The sequence below is a fragment of the Lontra canadensis genome, unplaced genomic scaffold, assembly GCF_010015895.1.
Source record: "Lontra canadensis isolate GAN:19392208 unplaced genomic scaffold, GSC_riverotter_1.0 scaffold15, whole genome shotgun sequence".
NCBI lineage: Eukaryota > Metazoa > Chordata > Mammalia > Carnivora > Mustelidae > Lontra > Lontra canadensis.
The window spans coordinates 21,193,965-21,217,217 of NW_022631009.1; the positions used below are offsets into that span (position 1 = coordinate 21,193,965).

The window sequence follows — 23,253 nt, forward strand, 5'->3', positions numbered from 1 at the left end:
AATGATATGTCAATTTTGTATTGTCCTTGAATAAAAATTGATACAAAAATTGAAGTAATTTAAAAAACCTAAGTTAATTATGCAGATAATAGTAATCATATTTGCTATTATTAATAATAATTGCAAATACCACTTATTGTCTACCATCTACCAGGTTTTTTTTTTTTTTAAGATTTTCTTTATTTATTTGACCGAGAGAGAGAGAGATCACGAGTAAGCCAAGAGAGGCAGGCAGAGAGAGAGGGGGAAGCTCCCTGCTGAGCTGAGAGCCCGATGAGGGCTCAATCCCAGGACCCTGAGACCATGACCTGAGCCTAAGGCAGAGGCTTAACCCACTGAGCCACCCAGGCGCCCCTACCAGCTGTTTTTATATTCATGTCACTTACCTGTTATATAGAGCTACTATAATGAGGTAGTAGTTCTCAAAGTGTGGCCTCAGACCAATAGCATTAATGTCTTCTGAGCACTTGTTAGAAATGCAAATTCTTGGGCCCCCACATCAGGCTTACTGAATCTGGAACTCTCCGGGTAGGTTTCAGCAATCTGCATTTTAACAAGCCTTCAAGGAATTCTGGTGCATGGTGAAATTAAAGATCATTGCTCTATGTATATATTTATACATATGAGAAGACTGGGTTCAGTGATGTTAAGTAAGGGGTGAGATGTTTTTAAAAATATACTGTAATTTCTCTAGATTTTTAGACTTTAGTATAGTAAGTGTAGTTTAGCAGGTTTTTGATCAGTGAACTCCAGTTTTCTTCTAAAATCAGAAGTCTCTCCTGAGAGAAAATATGTTGTTTTAGGCTCATTTAGTGAACCAGAAGTATTCTTTATTTGTAGAGTCAGGATAGCTTATTGGTTCAGAACTTTAGCTTTGAAGCTATAGTATCTGAGTTCATTTTCCAACCCTGTCCTTTATTGCTGAGTTTTTGAGGGCAAGTTATTTGACCTCCCTGTGCCTTAATTTTTTTGATATATAAGTTGGAGTTATAGTTCCTTCATTGGGTTTTGGTGAGGACTGAGAGAAGTAATTTTTGTTAAAACTACTCAGTACATTGCCATACACATTGTCTGTATAAAGTAGATAGTATACTAACAACAGTGATCATTATGATGTATAATCTGTAAACATATCAAAATTTACCTAACAAATTTTTATTTAAAACTGTGCCAAGATAGCCTCAGCATGCAGGATATTTATCATTAAATTATTATTTTTTTTTTTTTGCTTAAATGGCTATTTAAGTGCCTGAACTTTAAGGGCTTATTTCTCTCTTTTCTGGTTTAAGTAGAAGGGCATGCTCCTCCCATTTTTGGCTTCTATCTTCTACCCATCACTTATCTCTTCTCTGTTGTGGAACTTTACAGAACTCCTCTCTGGTTCTTCTCATTTTAGGAAGGAAACTTCTTTTGGGCGCATACTGTTCTCGACTTGCTGCTCTGTCTCACACCTTCCTTTCAGAGCCATGTGTGAAAAGATGTGCTGCCTCAGTTTCCTCACTTCCTTCCCATTTACTCCTAAACGGATTTGGGCTGTTTTTTCCCACCACTCTACTAAAATTTTCCACAAACTTTTACTTCTGTCATTGGTAATCATTTTCTTCTCCTTAAATCTCTATCTGACTTCTGGGATATCTCTGTTTCTCGGCTTTCCTTTTATCTGTCTTGAGCCCTAGACTCATTTCTGATTACCTACTTAGGTAATTTTTTTCTATACGGTCATAAGAAATTTCAGTAGCTCCAAATCTCTCTTCACTGTTTTCTCATTATCCTGGTTTTACCGTTGTGTTTTCTATCTTGACTAATGGCACTACCATCTAACCAGTTGCCATATTGAAAATCTGAAGAATGTACTTCATCTCTCCAGTCTTTTACCATTAATCAGTCACCAAGGCCTATTGATGCTGCCTCCTAAGTTTCTTGCAGTTCCTTCCGTTACTATTTATTCCTTGGCACTAAGCTAATTCAGATTCTCACTATTCACCAATTTCCACCTGTGTTGCTTCCTTAATATGTCTTGAATATATCCCCTTCTTTCCATCTACATCTTTATTTTTTTATTTCAGACCTCATAATTTTTCTTCTGGATTTCTACAATAGTCTCCTAGTGTTTGGTTTCACCCCCCTTTCCAAAGTGTTCTTCATGATCCTGCTAGATAGATCATTCCAAAATGAAACACAGATCATGTTACTCCCTCACTTAAAATCCTCCCATTAAAAAGCAATTTCTTTCATTTGTCTCTAGGTTAAGAGCCAAAGTCTTAGGGTGTTATACAAAGCCTTGGGGCTCTGCCTACCTCTTTATTTATGTGATATCCACTTTCCTTTAGCCATACTATTACTTGCAGATACTTTAGATTCTTACTGCTGCTTTCCACTCATTGTTATTTCTCTATATGTGCATTTTCTCCCATCTCTCTTCTGTAGTCCAACCTGGAAACCTTTATTCTGGGCTTCCTTAGCACCCTGTCTAGCCCAAGATCATAGAATTTATCAGACTCTATTGTACTTTGTTTGGCTATAAATTATTGAGAACAGCATGGGTAGCTTTTATCTTGGGACTTTAGTGTCTACCCAGAATACAATGCTTTGTGACATAGGTATAAAATAAATGGTTATTGTATATATGTGTATATATATATATATATATATATATATATATATACATACATACACATATATATTTAGTTGAAGCACATAATTTTTATTTGCATTTTTTGATAACTAGGAAGTTTGAGGTGGGCATGTATATATTGTATATCCCTAAATCTGAATAAACTTTGAGAGGAAAGAAGGGAATTATCTCATCAGCTTGAGTGCTACCATGTGTTCAGACCTGGGTGAGACACTGCATGAATGAAATCAAAAGAGGGGAGGACTGGTGTTATAATTTGCTTTTTCTTTGACAAAATGTTTCTTTAAATAATCCATTTTATATTCATAATTCATCATATTTTATTTTTAACCCACTTTAGTTTTCGGGAAACAAAATATAAGTCCTTTAGGTTAGTATCTAAAATGCTAATTTTGAACTTTACTGAGTATAGTGTGGCACTAGTCCAACACAATCTGTTAAAAATTTTCCTCTGGGTCAGATCTAAGTTGAGAAGAATGAGGTAACTTTAATGTGAACCCAGATTGTACTTCAGTCTTTCTCTCCAGTGACTTGCCAAATTCACAATTCCATTTGTATCTGGAATTGGGGAAGCTGAGTTTAATATGGATTTTTGCCAATGATAGCAAATCTTGGCAAGATAGTCTTGTTCTCTGTGCTTAATTATATAGTTTTATTATAAAGTCTTTCACATGTTTATTTGGAGGTACCTCTCATATATACGTTACTCTTTTGGTAGTTAATCATTTACTGTCAAATCTTCCTTCGTTTCTTAGAAGGCCAGCTTACATTTTTATACGTTACCGTTAGCTCTCTAGTTCCATCTCTTCACTAGATTTGTAGATTTTTTAAAGCTGTACAGGTGCCTTAGGGGTCATTACACCTCAATCCCACTTTCTAGAATCAGAAATCTCAGTGAAGCTGAGAGAGACTGAGTTGTTATATATTATTAATTCATCTTACATTTTTGGCATTGGAATACAGCAGTGAATGAAACAAAGTTCCAGCCTTTTAGGTGTTTATATTGCAGTGGGAAGACAATAGATTATACTCAGAAACTGTAATATATCAGGTGCCACTGTACAAGAAAAAACAGCAAGAGAAGAGGGATACAGAATGACGGGGTGGCTGTGATGCTACAAACAAGAGGGTCAAGAAAGGCCTGTCTAATAAGGTGACTTGTAGTAGAGGTCTAAAGGCAGTTAGTAAATGGGACACAGAGATTTCTGGTGAAAGAGTGTTCTAGTCAGAGGAAATTGGTGTGGTAGTATGTTTGATGTTTAAGGAGCAAGGTAGAGGTTTCTGTGGCTGGAGCTGGCCAGGAGGGGGAGAGAAGCCGGCGATGGGGTCAGAGAGAGCAGAGGAGCAATCATTTATAGTCTTTGTAAGCCATGGGGAGCTCTTCAGCTTTTACTCTGAGTGAGGCAGGAAGCCATTGGAAGGTTTTGAGTAGAGGACTGATGCGGTCTGACATATGATTTTAAAGACTTACTCTTCTTTTTTGTATTGGGATTGTAGCAGGGCAAGGGTGGAAGCAAGGTGAACAGTGAGGTTCCTTCTTTTGTAGTGCAGCTCAGAGATGATGCTAGCTTGGGCCAGGGAGGTAAAGGTATCAGTGTTGGAAAGTGGTCAGATTCTGGATATAGTCTGTATTTTGTGTTATACATGAATTATGGCTCAGTTAAGCTGTTACATAACAACTAGTGAGTTAAGTTGGATGGTTTTAAAAAATAACAAAACGATACTGCTACAACCCTTATTTTGTGATGAAGACTTAAGACTTGAGTCTAAGCCACATAGACATTAGGAGTAGAGCTGATAATGTCCTTTTTTAAGCCTTTTTTTTTTTTTTAATTCTTACTGTCCTTTAGTAGGATTTTTGGAATGGAGTTGAGGTAAATCAGTATGTTCAAATAACCATATTTTACTGGAAGTCTTTATATCAGCACTTTCACTATAAATTTAAGTTTTAAGTTGAGGCACTGTGCCTTTGCTTTTAAGTAGTTTCCATGTTATCCAGGGGATTTAGAATGAATGTATAACTAACCAGAGTACAACTTCAAATATGGGAGGTACTGAAATTAAGGTATATGGAGTGATAATACTTGCCTTATATTTTATTTTCTAGAACATTAGATTTACTTGGGAGACAAAAAATACTGTGGCTGGTCCTTGCTTCAAACTAAGTAAATCAGAATCTTTTATGGGTAGATCTAAGTTCTCTATGTTCTGAGCTTCTTTTGACATAACTTGATTGGTCTTTGGTTCCTTTCTTTAAGGGCCAATAAGATGCTTCAGGCTCACCTTATAATTTCCCTGCCCTATGCATAAAACCAGTCACTTGCCCTCATAGATCCCCCTGGTGTTTCAGACCTCACATCTTGAACATGCTGTTCTCTTTTCTATGACTCATTAACTCACTCATTCCTTAGGACTCAGTTTCAGTCTCATTTTTTTTTAAACATCAGTTTGGGCTAAAGTCATCTTATAATGCCCAGTATTCACATCTATTTTAGCACTCACACTATTTTATTGAAATGATCTGGAGTGCATTTTTCTTATCCCATTAGATTCTAAGCTTCTTGAGGAAATTTCTTTTAAAGCAATTCTTATAATGCAGGTATGGATACATTTTATGTGCTCCAAGGTTGAGCTGGTAACACACAGGAATTCTAATTTGGGAGACGCGGAGAGAGTAGGGCTATAACATTCCTTAAGTCTGACTCTTGTTCACTTCTGATTTCTTCTGTAGCCATGTTTTATGAATACTTCAGCATTGTATTAAAGGGACATTATATTTCAGCCTTGAAAAATGGAAGCCATAATGGGTGTTGGAGTTTAAATTATACTTGTGTGAGGTGGTTGTGGAGGCCAACTGAGGTAGGCTGTAACTTCAGCAGTGGTTCTAAAAGCAAGTACAGTATTTAGAAGTTGAATATATAGTAGCCTTTGTAATAAAAAAAATGTAAAAAGAATCTTATGCAGTCTTGTAGACAGTTGCTGTTATGAATTGGTATTTTGAATTTTTGACATTCTTTACCATCTTTCAGTCTTTACTGGTACATGTCATTTTTATGTGAAGGTGATCACACAGTACCATTGTTTTATTTTCTCATTTTTCACTTTTTTAAAAAATAAGACATTTCATTACAAAAAAAATTTTGTAATTCACACACTTGTCATTTTGATGGCAATACATCACTGCATTTTATTAATATGTAGTAGTTTAGCCATTTCTTAATTGTATATATTTTTTGTTTGCAGTGTTCCACTGTTACAGAAAGTGAACTAGAGCCATTTTTATATAAATAGCTTTCCATTTTCTTTTTCTGGAGACTGAATATGCATATTATAGAGGCTTTATCTTAAATTGGTTATCTATGGCAGAAATTTAATAGAAATATAGAGGTAGTGTGAAGTAACTAAGGGGCCGGGTAGATCTGAGTTCCAGTTTTGATAGCTGGTTACTAGCTGTGTGACCTGGAGAAGCTAGTTTACCCTTGTGGGTCTGGGTCTCAGTGGTAAATTGGGCTTAATAAAATAGCTAGCATCATTGTGCATTTATAATGTGGTAGATGCTGTTGTGCATATATTAGCCCATTTAAACTTCAGAACAGCTCTGTGCAGTAGGTACAATCATTCCCATTTTTAATATGTGAAAATAGGCATAGAATAGTAAAACAGGTCAGATAGCTACGTACAATGGTAGCGTTATTGTCCCCAGTGCTATCTAGAGCTGCCTCAGACCTCTGGAGCTGGTCCTCTTACTTGGTTCTGGGGACACCAGCCACATCCCTTCCCTTAATTTGCTTCCTAGGCAGGCAAATTGCCCTTTATTGGGCAGATTAATAATTATCAAAGTTCCTGCCACTGGAGTTGGAGTGAATTGTGAGGTCATGCTTGCAGTACTTTAACCCTGAACTTACTGTAGAAGCTGCACCCTAAGAGCAAGGTTCACTGTGGGTTTTAGTATTCTCTATTTCCAAGTTGCATTTGAGGGAGTGGTAATAAAGATGTAGATTCGTATTTTTGTATTAACATCTCATAGGTCTTTTGTTATCCTTCCCTCTCGTTCCCCACTTCTGTCTGCTTTCCTAACAGTATTTGTCTAGTGAGGATTGAACTCCTCGAGTGCTAGGCAGGTAGAGTGCCAGAGTCTTTCAGACCCCAAAAGGAACCTGAAAAATATCCAGTCCAGCATCCTCACTTACATGAAGAACGTAAAGCTGCACAACCAGTCAGAGGACAATCGAGAGCTCAAGCCTGTTATTCTGATTTAGGTCCAGCATTGACTTCATTCCATTGTACTCTTTGCCCTCTTATTTGTGTAGTCTTTTTTTTTTTTTTTAATTTTATTTTTTATAAACATATAATATATTTTTTTCCCCAGGGGTTTGTGTAGTCTTTTAAAAATTACTTTTGTTATATATCCATTTCAGAAACTGTCTATTTTCATTTGATTTAGTAGCTTGTTGCCTGCGTATTATGTTTGCTATCAGGAAACAGCTATGTTTGTTTAGTTCTTTGAAGTTTTATAAAGTGCTTTCTCATTCTTTATCTCATTTATTTGTTAGGAAGATAACCTTTTGTTCCTATACCTGAGGTTCTTGAATAGTGGCCGAGATCTCTTTGTTATTCCGGCATGTCCGTTGCTTCTGTGTATTCACAAACGCAGCTACCTTCACTTAAGGCGTCTGTGTTGACTCACTCCACGGGGATTATAAAGTGCAGGGAATGTAGTTTCTCAGCTCCAGCTCTTTCCACATCTGGGTGCTCCTGGAATCCGAGGGCGTGAAATTCCAGACTTCGAGGCAATTAGTTGTTTTGAGGCACTTGCATTTCTTGGCTTCTTTAGACTACTTGTGATCAGGGAAGTTCTTTTTAAAACTTAATCAGAGGTTCAATATGTAGTTAAGCAACACATTGTATAGAAACAAACACAAGGATAATCATATCATTTATTGTACTAACATTCTTCAATCAAAATGGTGTTAGAGATAAGATAAATTATATGGCTGTAATGTGTGTCCATGCGATTTGGTTGGTGGCAAGGAAGGGAGTGAATTGTTAGTCTAAGGCTAGCCACTGATTGCCAAAACTTTCTACAGCAGGGGCATATTACCTAATTAGCTCATACAAAACCTGGAGATTCTTAAGAGGATGTTTTATGATTCGTGATTAGGTTAAATTAGTTGAACAAAGTTAAGTCTATGAGAAAGTCCTCCCATTTGTTATTGATTATCTAACCTAAAGAAATGAAGGTGGAAATAAAAGGGTATAGTGGTTTTCCTGGAGACTTTTAGAGTCTCTACACTTGGTAGATCGTGTAATAAGACTTACTTGTTTGAACCGTACGCAGTTAATTGCTTGTTTGAGAATAGAATGTGAACATTTTAGGATCGCTTTATGATAGTCCTGGGTAAATAAGAGTTAGAGTTAAGTTTTTTATCCTTGAGCTTCTAATAGCTACTGCCGAGGTGAGCCTTATATGTTAAGATTATCTGAAGATAAGACTGCAACTCATTGGCTCAAAGTTCAAAGGAGAGCATTAGCTACAAGAACATAAATCACTAAGTTGTTATCCATCAATTTGTAACAAGTGCAGATGAACAACGTTTATCTAGACAATCTTGTATCATTTACCTATAGTTTGAGGTCAGCCTGTATAGGGGCTTATGGGGTGCTTTGAACTGATTTTGCGGAGATGAGGTTCAAATATATTTTTCAATTCTTTGATTTGAAGCAGCAGGTGCTCCTGGGTGCCCTTTCCAGCAGCTGATATTAACCCCATTTTGCCCATCAAAGCCAGATTAGGTTCTGCTTCAACTATGGAGCTGAGATTAATTAGGTTGTTTACAGAACTTTATTTTCTAGCACTTCACTCTTTGCTGTTTGTTTTATGTGTAGTTTTCTACCCCACAAGTTAACTCTGGGCTCCATGGCTTTGAGATCTTTGTCTTATTTTAAAATCGGTGATAGCGGGGCTCACAAAGTTAGATACCTGAAGGAACCATCAGGTAAAGTAGGTAATTGAGCCAGGCTAAATGAGGCCTGTGACCCCAGGAGAACATACATCCTGGGTAAAGTCAGCCTAATTGCAGCAGATTCTCACCTTGTAGAAATGTGGACTTGATATTGCCTGAACAAAGTATGTCCACTGATGTTACTTAGCCTGTCGCCTATCAGTTTGCTACTTTATTAGAACATAGTTTTGAACACAGGGAGTACTTCATAGGTGCTTATTGTGTCATAAAACTGGCTGCACTGCTTTTGAAGGACTATCTTAGATGTAAATACATGTAATATGATGTAAGATGTTTAAGAATGTTCTCTTCTATTAAAGGCTTTTCCCTTTTTTGAAAGAAGATGAATACACTAATAAAGAGATTAACTCTTACCCTAGAAGCAACAGGCTCTGACATTGAATCTTCACGGGTTTGTCCACTAATGTCCTTTGGATCACCCTCCAAGTCAGAAATCAGTGTTAACACATTGTAGCCAGTTGTTGCATATTGCAAGGGCTTTTTCAAAAGAATGATGTGGTGAATTGTTAGAATACCTGAATGCCTTGCAGCTAAAGTATTGGTTTTTTATTTCTTGAATTCTAGAATAATCTTTCATTCTTTTTTTTTCACCCCTCCCAATCAGTGTTAAGATATATTCTTGGTTCTTCCTTTCTAGTATCTCCTACCTTATTTCTTCCATTTCATTCCTGTAGAAACCATCCTGGTTTGATCCCTTCATTACTCATCTTGGGGCATCTATCCTAGCCCCTAATTGCCTTTTCTGTTCCATATTTAGAGCATCTCCAGGGTTTTTGTTTTTGTTTAATCTATTTCTTGGGTCATAAGCAGTCCAATCAAACACATAAATACATACACACACCAGAAAAAAAACCCTTCTTTCCAGATGTGTGCTTTCTTGATGACCAAACTTCATGTCCTCCATTCCTCTTCTGATCTTCTTATTTCCTAGTCCCTTACTATGCAGTCAGTTGTTCTCTGCTCCTCCTGATGGCCTGTTCCACTCTCTTGCTTTTCCTTACACTATTATTTCTTATTAAGAGAATGACCTCTTTTCTATGTGCCTTGTATCATTTCTCTTATTATCATACTGTTATTAATTCTTTTATTGTTTGTGCTTTGATTGCTAGACTAGGTTAGAAGTTTGTTAAGGGTAGTATTTCCCTGCTGTATTTCCTGCTGCTTCTTTGAGCTCCTTTTAATGCTTAACACCATGCTTTGTGTTTGGCAGTCACTTAACATGTACTTCTGAACTTGATTATTACTTTATGTTTTCCTTCATCTATATATTTTTTTACTGTAGTAAAATACACAGCATAAAATTAATCATGTGAGGCATATAGTTCTGTAAAATCATGTACATTCACATTGGTATACAGCAATCACTATTACGCATCTCCAGAATTTTTCCATCTTTCCCAGTTGAAACTCTCTGCCCACTAAACACTAACTCTTCATTCCCGCTTTCCCACAAGTCTTTGCCACCACCATGTCACTCTCTGTCTCCATGAATTTGACTACTCCAAGAACCTCATATTAGAAAAATCATATAATGTTTGTCCTTTTGTGACTCAGCATAATGTTTTCAAGGTTTATTGGTGTTGTAGCATGTGTCAGATTTTCTTTTAGGATTAAATAATATTCCACTGTGTGTGTATTTACAGTGTAAACACGATGTTTTGTTCATCCATTCATCTTGGATTGACACTTGGTTTGCTTCCATCTTTTGGCCACTGTGAATAATGCTGCTGTGAACATGGGTATACAAATATCTCTTCTTTCCTGCTTTTACTTCTTTGGGATACATACTCAGAAGTGGAATTAGGGAAACATGTGGTAACTTTATGTTTGATTTTTTAAGGAATCACCATATTGTTTTTCAAGCAACTGCACCATTTTCCATCTCCCCCAGCAATGTATGAGGGATTCCAGTTGCTCCACATCTTACCACCACTCGTTATTTTCTCTCTCTTTTTTTTTTTAAATAATAGCCATGTTAATGGATGTGAGAGGTATCTCATTGTGGTTTTGATTTGCATTTCTCTAATGATTAGTGATGTTGAGTACCTTTTCATGTACTTATTGACCATTTGTATGTTCTTTGAAGAAATAGCTCTTTGAGTTCTTTGCTCATCTTTTAAGTTGGGTTCTTTGGTTATTTTGTTGTTGAGATGTAGGAGTTCTTTATATATCCCAGATATTAACCCTTTATCATACATACTATTTGCAAATCATTTTCTCCCATTTTTGGGTTGCCTTTTTACTTTGTTGATAGTATCCTTTGATGCACAAGTTTTAAATTTTGATGAAGTCCAGTTATCTATTTTTTTCTTTTGTTGCCTGGATTTTGGGTATGATATTTAAGAAATTATTGCCAAATCCATTGTCTAGAAGCTTTCCCTCTATGTTTTCTTGTATGTTTATAGTTTTAGCTCTTACTGTTACTGTCATTGATCCATTTTCAGTCAGTTTTTTTGTATATGGTATAACTTAAGAATCCCAAATTCATTTTTATTGCATGTGTATATCCAGTCTTCTCAGCACCACTTGTGGAAGACACTATATTTTCTCCACTTAATCGTCTTTCCTCATTCATATTTCATTGAATGACCTTGAACTTCTTTGACTGTCACAGTTGTGATTGTAGTAGTAGTAGTAGTAGTGCTTGATACATTTGTTTTAACTTTATTATGTTCTCATTTTTTATATCTTTTCAAAGAAAATGGTGTTTTACAAATAGTATTTTATCAGGAGCTATTGTAGATACCCAAGAGAGAAGTTAATTCATTACATACAGTGATTTCCTAAGAACATTAGGGATTGATTCTCTTGGTTGAAAAAGGGTGGCTGGATAGCTAGGAGGACAGGGATGATAGGAAGACTTTTTAAAACTTTCGAATTTTGAACTATCTGAATGTATTTAATTAGTTCTAAGATAGTATTACTAATTTAAATAATTAGTAATAAATGCAAGTGTTACATTACCTTTGAAACTTTTTATTTGGAATCCTGACTCATGTATTTAGATTAGGAAATAAAATTCTTGGCTCTATTAGTATTATTTCAAATCACAGTAGTAATTTTGTTTATACTTAAATATTATGGATTGCAGAAGCACATTGGGCTGCTTCTACCCATTTTGAGTAGCAGTACTTCTATAAAACTGAAATGGGAAGTAAATCTGGCACGCAGTAGCAATATTAGGGAATCCATCTGTTTAATTAGAGAATGTCCTTAGTTGGGTAAAAGGGTTAGAATTGCAGTCTTCTTTGGAGACTGAATAAAAATAATAGATAAAATAAAGAATGATGTGCTCAATGAGCTACAATTCAAATAGAGGAAATTTAATGGGAAATGATTACATTAGTAGCAGATGGACTTGCTTCCTGAATTGCAATCTTACTGGAAATCCTAGACCAGTTTAAATTTGTTTTTCAGATTTAGAGTCTGATAGGAAGATAGATTTGTTTATTTGGTGTGCTGTTGTGATTCTTACTGTGTCTTTAACTGTGTCTTTTGGCTATTTGGTTTTTGCTAGGCTATTTTTATGATTCCCACAAATCCACCACCAACATTCAGGAAGCCAGAACTTTGGTCCGATGATTTCACCGATTTTGTTAAAAAGTGTCTCGTGAAGAATCCTGAGCAGAGAGCTACTGCAACACAGCTTTTACAGGTCAGTGCTCATTCACCTAAGGGAAAGATGTTTTCTCTGTACCTGGTAGCTGTCTCACACTGACCGGAATTGTGGTGGGTTTATTTAACTGATTTCTCAAGATGTAAATCTTCGAGGATATATGGATTGACAAAGACACACCATTCTTCTCCTCCATCTTTTCTTTGTCTCATTTTTTTCTTTTCTGTTTTCCAAATTCAGTCTTCTGTCTTTTCCCTTTTTTCTGTTTCTTTGTTGTTGTTGTCAACTCTTTCTTCCAGAGTTGTTTAAAACAAAATTTCCAAAGTGTTCTCATTTCAGAAATGAGTTATTTTCTCCACTATTACTATTTTTCATGTTTTTTCCCTGATGTGTTACTTGTTGACCCAGCAATTATTCTTTGACTTTTTGATCTACCATACAGAATGGTACTTGAAAATATCTCATGTTATTGAGAGCTCCTTGAAAATATCTCATGTTGTATATACATACTGGTTACAAGATTACTTATGTCCTTTTAGTACTCCTGTTATGAGTAGATTTTATATTCAGAGTGCCAGGAATTTTTTTTTCTCTTAATCTGCCTTGATATCTAACACAGTCAGAAATAATTTAACATTTTAATAGGTTTTTGTGTCTTTATTTTCCCCACCAAATTGGCTTAGACCTCTAAGCTAATAATAAGACTCGATATTTGGAAATTAATTCTTTTTTGACCCAGCAATTACATTCTAGAAATTTGTTTTACAGAAAAATTTAACCATGTGTGATATAACTTATGTGTAAAAGTATTCATAGTACCTAGTAATGGCAAAGGATTGGAAACAACATAAATATCTGTCAACAAGTTGGAAGCAATCTAAGGTCCACTGAGAGGAGTGATTGGCAGAATACACACACCTACACACACATATATGTATATATCATTGTAATTTATATTATTATATTCATTATAATATTCACTCAGTCATATATACCCACCAATATGTTATATTAACATATAAATGATAAAGAATATAATTACATATTTCATTATAATTTCTTTTTTTTTTTAAAGATTTTATTTATTTGTCAGAGAAAGAGCAAGCATAATCCGGGAATGGCAGGCAGAGGGAGAAGCAGGCTTCCTGCTGAGCAAGGAGCCTGATAGAGGACTGGATTCCAGGACCCCAGCATCATGACCTGAGCTGAAGGCAGACGCTTAACTGACTGAGCCACCCAGGCGTCCCTATAATGTCTTTCATATATAAATCATGTGCATATGCCCGTGTCAGAGCTTGTAGTAGAGTAGCTCTGGAAAAATAATCAAGAAACTGGCCTCCAGAGAAAGTAACTGCATGGCTGAGAAGCAGGAGTGGGATGGAGACATACATTTTTCTGAATGCTTTTTGAGCCTTTTGAGTTCCATGTTATAGGTAGGGATTACCTTTCAAAAATTAATTAATTGAAACATTTATTTTGAAATATTGTCAGCATTTCAAAGGAATTTAGAGCACATAACTCAAGGGTTGATTGATATTGTTGAGTATCTGAATTAGTCAACCCCAAGGAAGGCAAGAAAGGAATGGGGAGAAAAGAAAAACAGAAAAAGTGGGACAGATAACATAAAAAATGATGGTGAAAATAAATCCAAATATATCTGGTAACTGATTTTTAGATAATGTAACAAATATTTCTTTGTAGACTTTGGTCCATAATCTTTTCTGATCTTAAGAAAATAAATTCTGGGTTTTTGTTTTTTGTTTTTTTTTTTTACTTTGAGTTTTTAGGATAAAAAAGAATTTAAGAAATATTCCAGGGGCACCTGGGTGGCTCAGTCAGTCCGTCAGTTGAGTGTCTAACTCTTGGTTTTGGCTTAAGTTATGATCTCATGGGTCACGAGATTGAGCTCTGTGCTCAGTGGGGAGTCTGCTGGAGTTTTTCTCCCTCTGCCCATCTCCCCGCTCTCTCCCTCTCCCTCTCTCAAATAAATAAATCTTAAAAAAAAAAGAAAGAAAGAAAGAAATATTCCAGTATAATTCCTTAATTTTTGTGAATGATGGTCTTGAAGTCCAGAAAGGTTAAATGACTCACTGAAGATCACACCGTGAACGTGACTGTGGTAGGTTTATTCCATTTGTACCCTAGCTCCACTCTTTCTCCACTCTGTTTTCTGCCCTAGAGGTTGACCTATATGGGCTACATTAACAAGCTCTCTAGTCTCTAGTTGGGTTTGGCTCAAACATCTTTCTTTATAATAAGAGTAAACTGTGCAACTAATTTTGTGTAGTGCTTATGAGCCAGTATTTGCTTTCTTGGTTTTTTTCTCTATTGAGCTACTATTGACTGCTCAAGGCCCTCCGTTACAATGTACTCTTCCTTGTCTAGCTTTTTTTTTTTTTTTTTAAGATTTATTTATTTGAGAGAGAGAGAGCATGCACAATCATGAGCAGCAGAGGCACAGGGCGAGGGAGAGAGAATCTCCCGCAGACCATGCTGAGTGTGGAGTCTGCAGTGGGGTGTGATCTCATGACCCTGAGATCAAGACCTGAGCTGAAACCAAGAGTTGAGAGCTTAACTGACTGTGCCACCCGAGCATCCCCCTGGCCTACCTTCTTAACTGACCCCTTGCTACCTCCTTTCTTTTCCTGTATAAATTCTGAAATAATAGACTTGTAGTTTCTTATACAGACCATGCTTTTTCAATCCTCTATACCTTTTCTCACACTGTTTCCCCCACCACAACCTAGTTTAAAAACCCCATTCACAAACAGACTCCTTCTTACTCTTTTAATTGTTTCTCATTCAAATTAGGTATTCCTCCAGGAAGACGTCTTCTCATCCTCATTTAGGCTAGTTGTCATTCCATGGTGTTCCCATAAGTGCATATCATATATTGGTATCTGGTGCTTAATACATGTATATTGGAGGGGCTCCTGGGTGGCTCAGTGGGATAAAACCTCTGCCTTCGGCTCAGGTCATGATTTTGGGGTCCTGGGATTGAGCCCCACATTGGGCTCTCTGCTCAGTAGGAAGCCTGCTTCCCCCTGTTTCTCTACCTGCCTCTCTGTCTTCTTGTGATCTCTCTCTCAAATAAATAAAATCTTTTAAAAAATTACATGTGTATTAGGTAGAATAATTATCTTGAGTCTCATTAGACTCATTTGAGTCTTATTTTGCTAGATGCCTAGAAGCCATTCTGTCCCTTAAAGGAGTTTTGCACGCCTTACATATTATGAATTGATTTATGACTCTCAGAGGACAGTCTTACTATGAAGTTTTAGTGGACACATCTATAGCCTACCTGGAAGGTGATACCGTGTTGATTTCTAGACCCTGAAAAAGAAACAGTTTTTAAAAGGAAATTCATGCTGAATTTGTTATGGTGGTTTATTCTCCATGGCACATCATAAATAATTGCTTAAATTTAAAGAATCATACACTGAAAGGATCCTTTGAAATTGTTAGGTAACTCATAGTCGTTTTCAAAAGATGAGTTAATTGAAACCCCAAAGATGTTAAAGGACAGGGTTCAAGTTCAGCCTAGTGGCACTAGAGTTGCTGGTAGGCAGCCTCCATCCTAAAGTCAACTTCTGCCCCAGGAAGTTCTTCTGTGATCATGTGAGGTTGACTGAGATCTGCCATTATTTGAATTGACCCCTGGGCTTGGCTGGAACAGATGGTGTCCTGGGTTACTCTGCACTCCTGTGGCTTGTGACTTACTTTTCATTTCACCAGTTCAGCTGAGTAGTAGAAACTATCTACCTTGTTGTCCCTCCCATTTACAGTAGTCAAAGTACTTTCTCTTCATACTTTAAGATCTTTATCAAACTGTGTTATGGTGTTTGCTCTAAGCTTTAAACAATTGAGAAAAGAGAATAAGGGAAATCTATTGTATTTACGCTATTTTTGCTCTTTCCATTGTTCTTTCTCCTAATGTTTCACAGTCCTTCCTTCTATTACTTCCTTTCTATCTAGAGGACTTCCTGTAAGCCATTTTTTTAAGGTAGGTCTGTAGTAACAAATTCTTAGTTTTCCTTCATCTGAGAATGTCTGGTCTTCCTCTTCTTTCCTGAGGAAATACTTTTATGTTCTGTTGATCTTTATTACAATAACTGTCTATTGACATATAATTATGAAAATTACATTTTGAAGCTGTATTGCTGCCTCAAAGAGTTGTCTGTCTCAAATTGTACTTGTCCCTTTACTTTCTCTGACCCTTCCCCAGCCCCCCTCATAAAAAAGTCATCGAAGAGGTGCTAGGTGGCTCAGTCATTTGAGCATCTGACTCTTGATTTCAGCTCAGGTCATGATCTCAGGGTGGTGAGACTGAGCCCCACATCGGGCTCCATGCTCCAGACTCCCATGTGGAGACTACTTGAGATTCTCTCTTTCTTTCTCTCTCTCTTTCTCTCTCTCTCTCTGCCTCTCCTCCTGCTAACTCAAGTGCTTGTTCGCTCTCTCTCAAAAAAAAAAAAAAAAAAAAAAAAAAAGTCATTGAAAACTCAGGCCTATTCTTTTTTTTTTTTTTAAACATATAATGTATTATTAGCCCCAGGGGTACAGGTCTTTGAATTGCCAGGTTTATATACTTCACAGCACTCACCCTAGCACATACCCTCCCCAGTGTCCATAAACCTAGGCCTATTCTTGTGGTTTCCCTTCTGTTTATCAGAATCATAGTAGCAAACTCAAATATTTTAGCAAGATCAGGATAATGCAAAAAAAAAAGAAGTTAAAAGTTTTATACGTAGTATAGAAAAGAGACAATTATGTTCTGAAAAGTATTTTTCTTCTATTGCTGTTATTTTGCTATTGGGGATGATTATATTATTTGAAAGATAATAGAGTAAAAAAAATATATAAGAGAAGTAATGAAGTAGTTGCCCTCCTTTTCACCACTGTCAGTTTATTAAGGTTAATTAAAATTTGTATGTATTACCAAAATAATTTTATTTTCATATGTAATATCACCAATCTCTTATTTTTATGGCTTTTAATTAATTACTTTTTAATTTTTAAAAGTTTTTATTTAAACTCCAGTTATCTAACATACTGTGTAATATTAGTTTCAGGTGTACAATATGTGTTTCAGCACTTCCATACAACACCCGGTACTCATCACGACAAGTACATTCCTTAATCCCCACCACCCACCTCTCTCTGGTAACTGAAGATCACCACTCGTTAAAAAGTTCTTCTTGGGCGCCTGGGTGGCTCAGTGGGTTAAGCCGCTGCCTTCGGCTCAGGTCATGATCTCAGGGTCCTGGGATCGAGCCCCACATCGGGCTCTCTGCTCAGCAGGGAGCCTGCTTCCCCCCACCCTCTGCCTGCCTCTCTGCCTACTTATGATCTCTGTCTGTCAAATAAATAAATAAATAAAATCTTTAAAAAAAAAAAAAAGTTCTTCTTATCTTTTTCACTATCTAATTTATACTTCCTTTGGACAATTATATTTTTAAGGGTAAGGTAGTTTTATTAACAGGATTGTGTTTTTTGTGCCTGCTTTAATAGTTTCCTAGAATCAAGTTAAACCTAAAAACAGAATCTCAATTTCTAAAGCAGCTGAAATATTCTCTTTTCTTAATGTATACATTTAATTCTGGTTGAAAGAACAGTCATTGAAGCCGATGATACTGGTTAGCATTTTTGCCTTTTTTAAATGTATTTTAGTTATCACTCAGAGAAATCTTTTGAATTTATACTATTGAATTTTACTTTTCCAGCATCCTTTTATCAAGAATGCAAAGCCTGTATCAATTTTAAGAGACCTGATCACAGAAGCTATGGAGATCAAAGCTAAAAGACATGAAGAGCAGCAGCGAGAATTGGAAGAGGAGGAAGAAAATTCGGTTCGTAAATACCCTCAAAAAGTCTATTTCTTTTCTTCTGAGTCATTTTTAATAACAAAATAACATAATTATGTATCACATTTTATGATGTCTAATGCTTCTCTTCTTCACTAATGATGTTTTCCTTCTTTTAAATTGTACAATTTTTTCTGGTTTAGGATCCAGAGATGAATACCTCTTGGTATTCAGATAGTTGTAAAATTTGAAAACACAAATATTTTATTTTTTTACTGATTGAAAATGTCATTGATAGTATTATATTTTCCCACAGAAGTTTGTTTTAATCTTATAGTTACACAAATAGTATTATTTTGCTAATTTACATTTAGTTTTAATTTCAGAGACTAGTTATCCAATGGGGATTTCTTGAAATTCTTTTACCCTTTTCACCAATTATTAAACCTTGTGTCATAAGGTATCCCAGGACAAGAACTAGTGTGCATCTTGGCAGAGTTGATTTTTGATCAACTTTGAGACAGATGTTTTAAACTTATTTTATAGATGTAAGATTTTTACTAATGAATCCACCATTCAGAATTTTAAATAACATCTTTATAAAGATGGTTTTATTTGTAGCTGTGGGATTGTGTATTAATTCTATAAAGTTAAATAAGTGATACGGAATGAGGTAAAGGCCTTGGTTTTTGCATTCAAAGGGCTTTATACTTCCCACCCTAGGTTCCTGTGTGTTGGTAGGTACAGTTATTGATTTCTCATTTGTAAATGTTGATTTTTTTCTAGATTTTTTTTTGTAGTTTTAAAAGCACTTTTATCATATATTATCATATATTATTTATCATATATTTATCATATACCATATATATTATTTATCATGTATTATTTTATCTTTAAAAAAAAAGATTGGTCACATATATATGTTATTATCCCATTTTGCAGATGAGTGAAATTAGGTTAGGAGAGAAGTGATTTACCGAATTTCACAAAGCTAATGAGGAACCAAGAATAAAAATAAAAAACTTGTAAAAGATCCCATGTTCATTCATTAATGCTTTATGCTCACTTTTCAATCAAATGTTTACCAGTACTTCAGAAATAAACAATGTTGACTTAGCAGAGTTACATAATTTCTGATAAGTTTATATTCACAAAAATGTCTAGTTTTTGCCCTTCTGTGGTTGTACCAATCTGCCTTGCTTTTACCTTATGCAAGCTTCATATGAGTGCTGGGCTGGTAAACTATCTTCAGTTAGCTGTCAGTGGCGTTTGATTGTTTTGCTTTGTTCTGTCTTCCCTACATAATTATAGGCCAGTTTCCATTTTTGATGGATAAAGAACCATTGATGACTCCAGAGCTTACCAGTTTTTACTAGTCTTAATACCTTGTTATAGTCACTTCGGTGATTTTCTGCTGCTTCAGTGATCTCTTTCTTCACTATTTTCTTCTCCTCTGCGGAGCTCCAGCATGACTGATCTTCTTTCAGATTTTTTATTTTTATTTTTTTTATTTTTTATTTTGATTTCTTTTTTTATTATGTTCAGTTAGTACATCATTATATATAGTGTGATATATATATATATATATAGTATAGTACATCATTAGTTTTTGATGTAGTGTTCAAAGATTCATTAGTTACGTATATAGCCAGTGCACATCACAACACATGTCCTTCTTAATACCCATCACCATGTTACCCCCTCCCCTCTGAAACCCTCACTTTGTTTCCTGGGGTCCATATCCATAGTCTCTCATGGTTCATCTCCCTCTCTGATTTCTCCCTGTTCAGATTTCCCTCCCTTCCCCTGTGATCCTCTGTGCTATTGCTTATGTTTCACATATGAGTGAAACCATATGGTAATTGTCTTTCTCTGCTTGACTTACTTCACTTAGTATAAACCCCTCCAGTTCCATCCATGTCGATGCAAATGGTAGGTATTCATCCTTTCCAATGGCTGAGTAATATTCCATTGTATATAATATATATACCACATCTTATTTATCCACTCATCTGTTGAAGGGCATCTTGGTTCCTTCCACAGTTTGGTTGTTGTGGACATTGCTGCTATGAACATTGGGGTACATGTGCCCCTTCTTTTCACTGCATCTGTACCTTTGGAGTAAATACCTAGTAGTACAATTCCTGGGTTGTAGAGTAGCTCTATTTTTAACATCTTGAGGAACCTCCATACTGTTTTCCAGAGTAGCTGTACCAGCTTACATTCCCACCAACAGTGTAAGAAGGTTCCCCTTTCTCTGCATCCTCACCAACATTTGTTGTTTCCTGTTTTGTTTATATTTGCCATTCTAATTGGTGTAAGGTGGTATCTCATTATGGTTTTGATTTGTATTTCCCTGATGGCTAATGATGTTGAGCACTTTTTCATGTTTCTGTTAGCCATTTGTATGTCTTCTTTGGAGAAGTGTCTGTTCATGTCTTCTGCCCATTTTTTGACTGGGTTATTTGTTTTTTGACTGTTGAGTTTGAGAAGTTCTTTATAGATCTTAGATATCAGCCCTTTATCTGCAGTGTCATTTGCAAATATCTTCTCCCATTCCGTGGGTTGCCTCTTTGTTTTGTTGACTGTTTCCTTTGCTGTGCAGAAGCTTTTGATCTTGATGAAGTCCCAAAAGTTCATTTTTGCTTTTGTTTCCCTTGCCTTTGGAGACGTGTCTTGAAAGAAGTTGCTGTGGCCAATGTTGAAGCGGTTACTGCCTATGTTCTCCTCTAGGATTTTGTTGGATTCCTGTCTCACATTGAGGTCTTTCACCTGTTTTGAGTTTTATCTTTGTGTATGGTGTAAAGGAATCATCCAGTTCCACTTTTCTATATGCAGCTGTCCAGTTTTCCCAGCACCACTTATTGAAGAGACTGTCTTTTTTCAAATTTTTTTTATTTCTGATGTGGCCAAAAACCTTTCCTTCCTTTGCTTGAAACATTTCTTCCTGAGTACTGGAGTCACTTGGTTCTTATCTTTTGAGTCTCAGCTTTAAATACCACACGCTCCAAAATTTAGCAGCAATACACATTACAACTTATTACAACTTAACAATACACATTTATTATTTCATGATCAGTTATATATAAGATCAGTTATTTCAGAAGTGGCTTAGTTGGATGACTGTCTTCTAAGATAGCTCACCCATAGGGCTGTTGGTGTGCAGCTTCCTTTCCCTGTCATGTGGGACTCTCTTTAAGGCTACTCGAGAGTCCTGTCAGCATGGCAGCTGGCTTCTCTTAGAGTAAGTGATCCAAGAGGAAATCTCAGTGCTTTTTATGACATAGTCTGAGGTTGCACACTGTCCCTTCTGCCACATTTGATTTGTTAAAAGAAGTTACTGGTCATGGACAGTGGTGGAGTGGGGAGCTCCAAGAACCTATGCCTTCACAGATTTACATGCCCGCCACCTCCCATTTTCTAGCTTGGCAGCAGCCTTGGGAACAACAGCAGAGAGGGGTGGTGGGGGGAGCGGTAAGAACCTTGTTCTCAGAAAACTGTGGCTTTGCATTTTGTCCTGCCTGGTCATTCCCTGAGGGACCAGCACAGAGACTTGCCTTTGTTTTGGGCCCCTGAGCTAGAGCAGCTTCCTGGATGGCGTCTTTCAAAAACATCTAAACTTACTGGAGCTAATAAACAAGTTCAGCACAGTTTCAGGGTATAAGATCAACATACAAAAATCAGTTATGTTTTCATCAGAATAAATTTAAGCAAGAAGGTGAAAGATTTGTACAGTGAAAAAGTACAAAACATTTCCAAAAGAACTTAAAGAGTACCTATGACATCAGCAGAAGGATATCCTGTATAAAGTGACTGGTAGACTTAATAATGTTAAAATAACAATATTTTCCAAAGTGATTCACAGATTAATCCAATCCCTATCAAAATATCACTGATCTTTTTTGCAAAATGGGAAAAGCCAACGCTCAAATTCAGATGGATCAAGGGGACCCCAAACAGCTAAAACAATATTGAAAAAGAAGAACAAAGTTGATGTATTCACCTCCCAATTTCAAAACTTAACATAAGGCTGTAGTAATCAGATGTGGTACCAGCATAAGGATAAATATACAGACCAATGGAATAGAATTGAGAGTCCAGAAATAAACCCATACATCTGTGGCCAGTTGATTTTCAACAAAGGTATGGAGTTTCTTTGGTGAAAAAACAGATGGTACTGGGACAACTGAATAGCCACATATAAAAGAATGAACTTGGACCCCTGCCTCTCATCATATACAAAGGCCTTTTGATATAAGATCTGATTGGATGGATCAACAAACTAAATATGATTTTAAAACACTTAGGAGAAACCAGAAGTAATCTTCTTGACTTTGGATTTTGCAATGGATTCTTAGATGACCAAAGCATGAGTAGCAAAAGAAAAAATTGATCATAATATAAAACTCTATATGTTAAAGGATATTATGAAGAAATGAAAAGATATCCTATGAAATGGAAGAAGATATTTACAGATTATGTGTCTGGTAAGGATCTAGTATCCAAGACATGTAAAGAACTCTGGCAACTCAACAAGAGAAAGACCTAATTGAAAAATAAGGAAAGGATTTAAGTAGACATTTCTCCAAAGGTATACAAATGGCCAACAAGAACACAAAATGAGGCTCAGCAACATTAGTCATTAGGGAAATGCAAATCAAATCCACAATGGGATATTACTATACACCTACTAGGTGTGCTATTACTAAACAAACAAAACCTGGAAATAACAAGTGTTGATAAGGATATGGAGAAATTGGAGCCTTCATACACTGCTGATGAAAATAAAAAATGGTACAGCTTTCATGGAAAACAGTTTGGTAGTTCCTTAAAATGTTAAACAGAATTACCATATGATCTAACAATTCCACTTATAAGTATATACCCAGAAGAATTGAAAACAGTCCTTAGCACTATTCACGATAGACAAAAGTAGATAAATTGTGGCATATACATACAATGGAATATTATTCAGCCATAAAAAGAATTAAAATAGTGATACATGATACTATGTATAAACCTTATATCATGAAGTGAAAGAAGTCAGACATAAAAAGTTATATCGTATAATATGAATTATCTGAAATAGGTAAATCCTCAGTGACAAAAATCAGATTGGTGCTTGCAAGAGACTGGAGATAGGGAGTAACTGATGAGTGAACTCTTTTCTTCTAG

At 36.0% G+C, this 23,253-nt stretch overlaps 1 protein-coding gene across 2 annotated transcripts in view; it reads left to right on the forward strand.

Annotated features, from left to right (window-relative positions):
- The window catches only part of STK3 (serine/threonine kinase 3), a 275,492-nt gene that overhangs the window by 143,792 nt on the left and 108,447 nt on the right, over positions 1–23,253 (forward strand). For both annotated transcript variants that reach the window (XM_032858619.1, XM_032858620.1), the window contains exons 7-8: positions 12,176–12,313; positions 17,998–18,123. In XM_032858619.1, the coding sequence (XP_032714510.1) occupies positions 12,176–12,313; positions 17,998–18,123 (264 nt within the window). The remainder of the gene's footprint in view (positions 1–12,175; positions 12,314–17,997; positions 18,124–23,253) is intronic.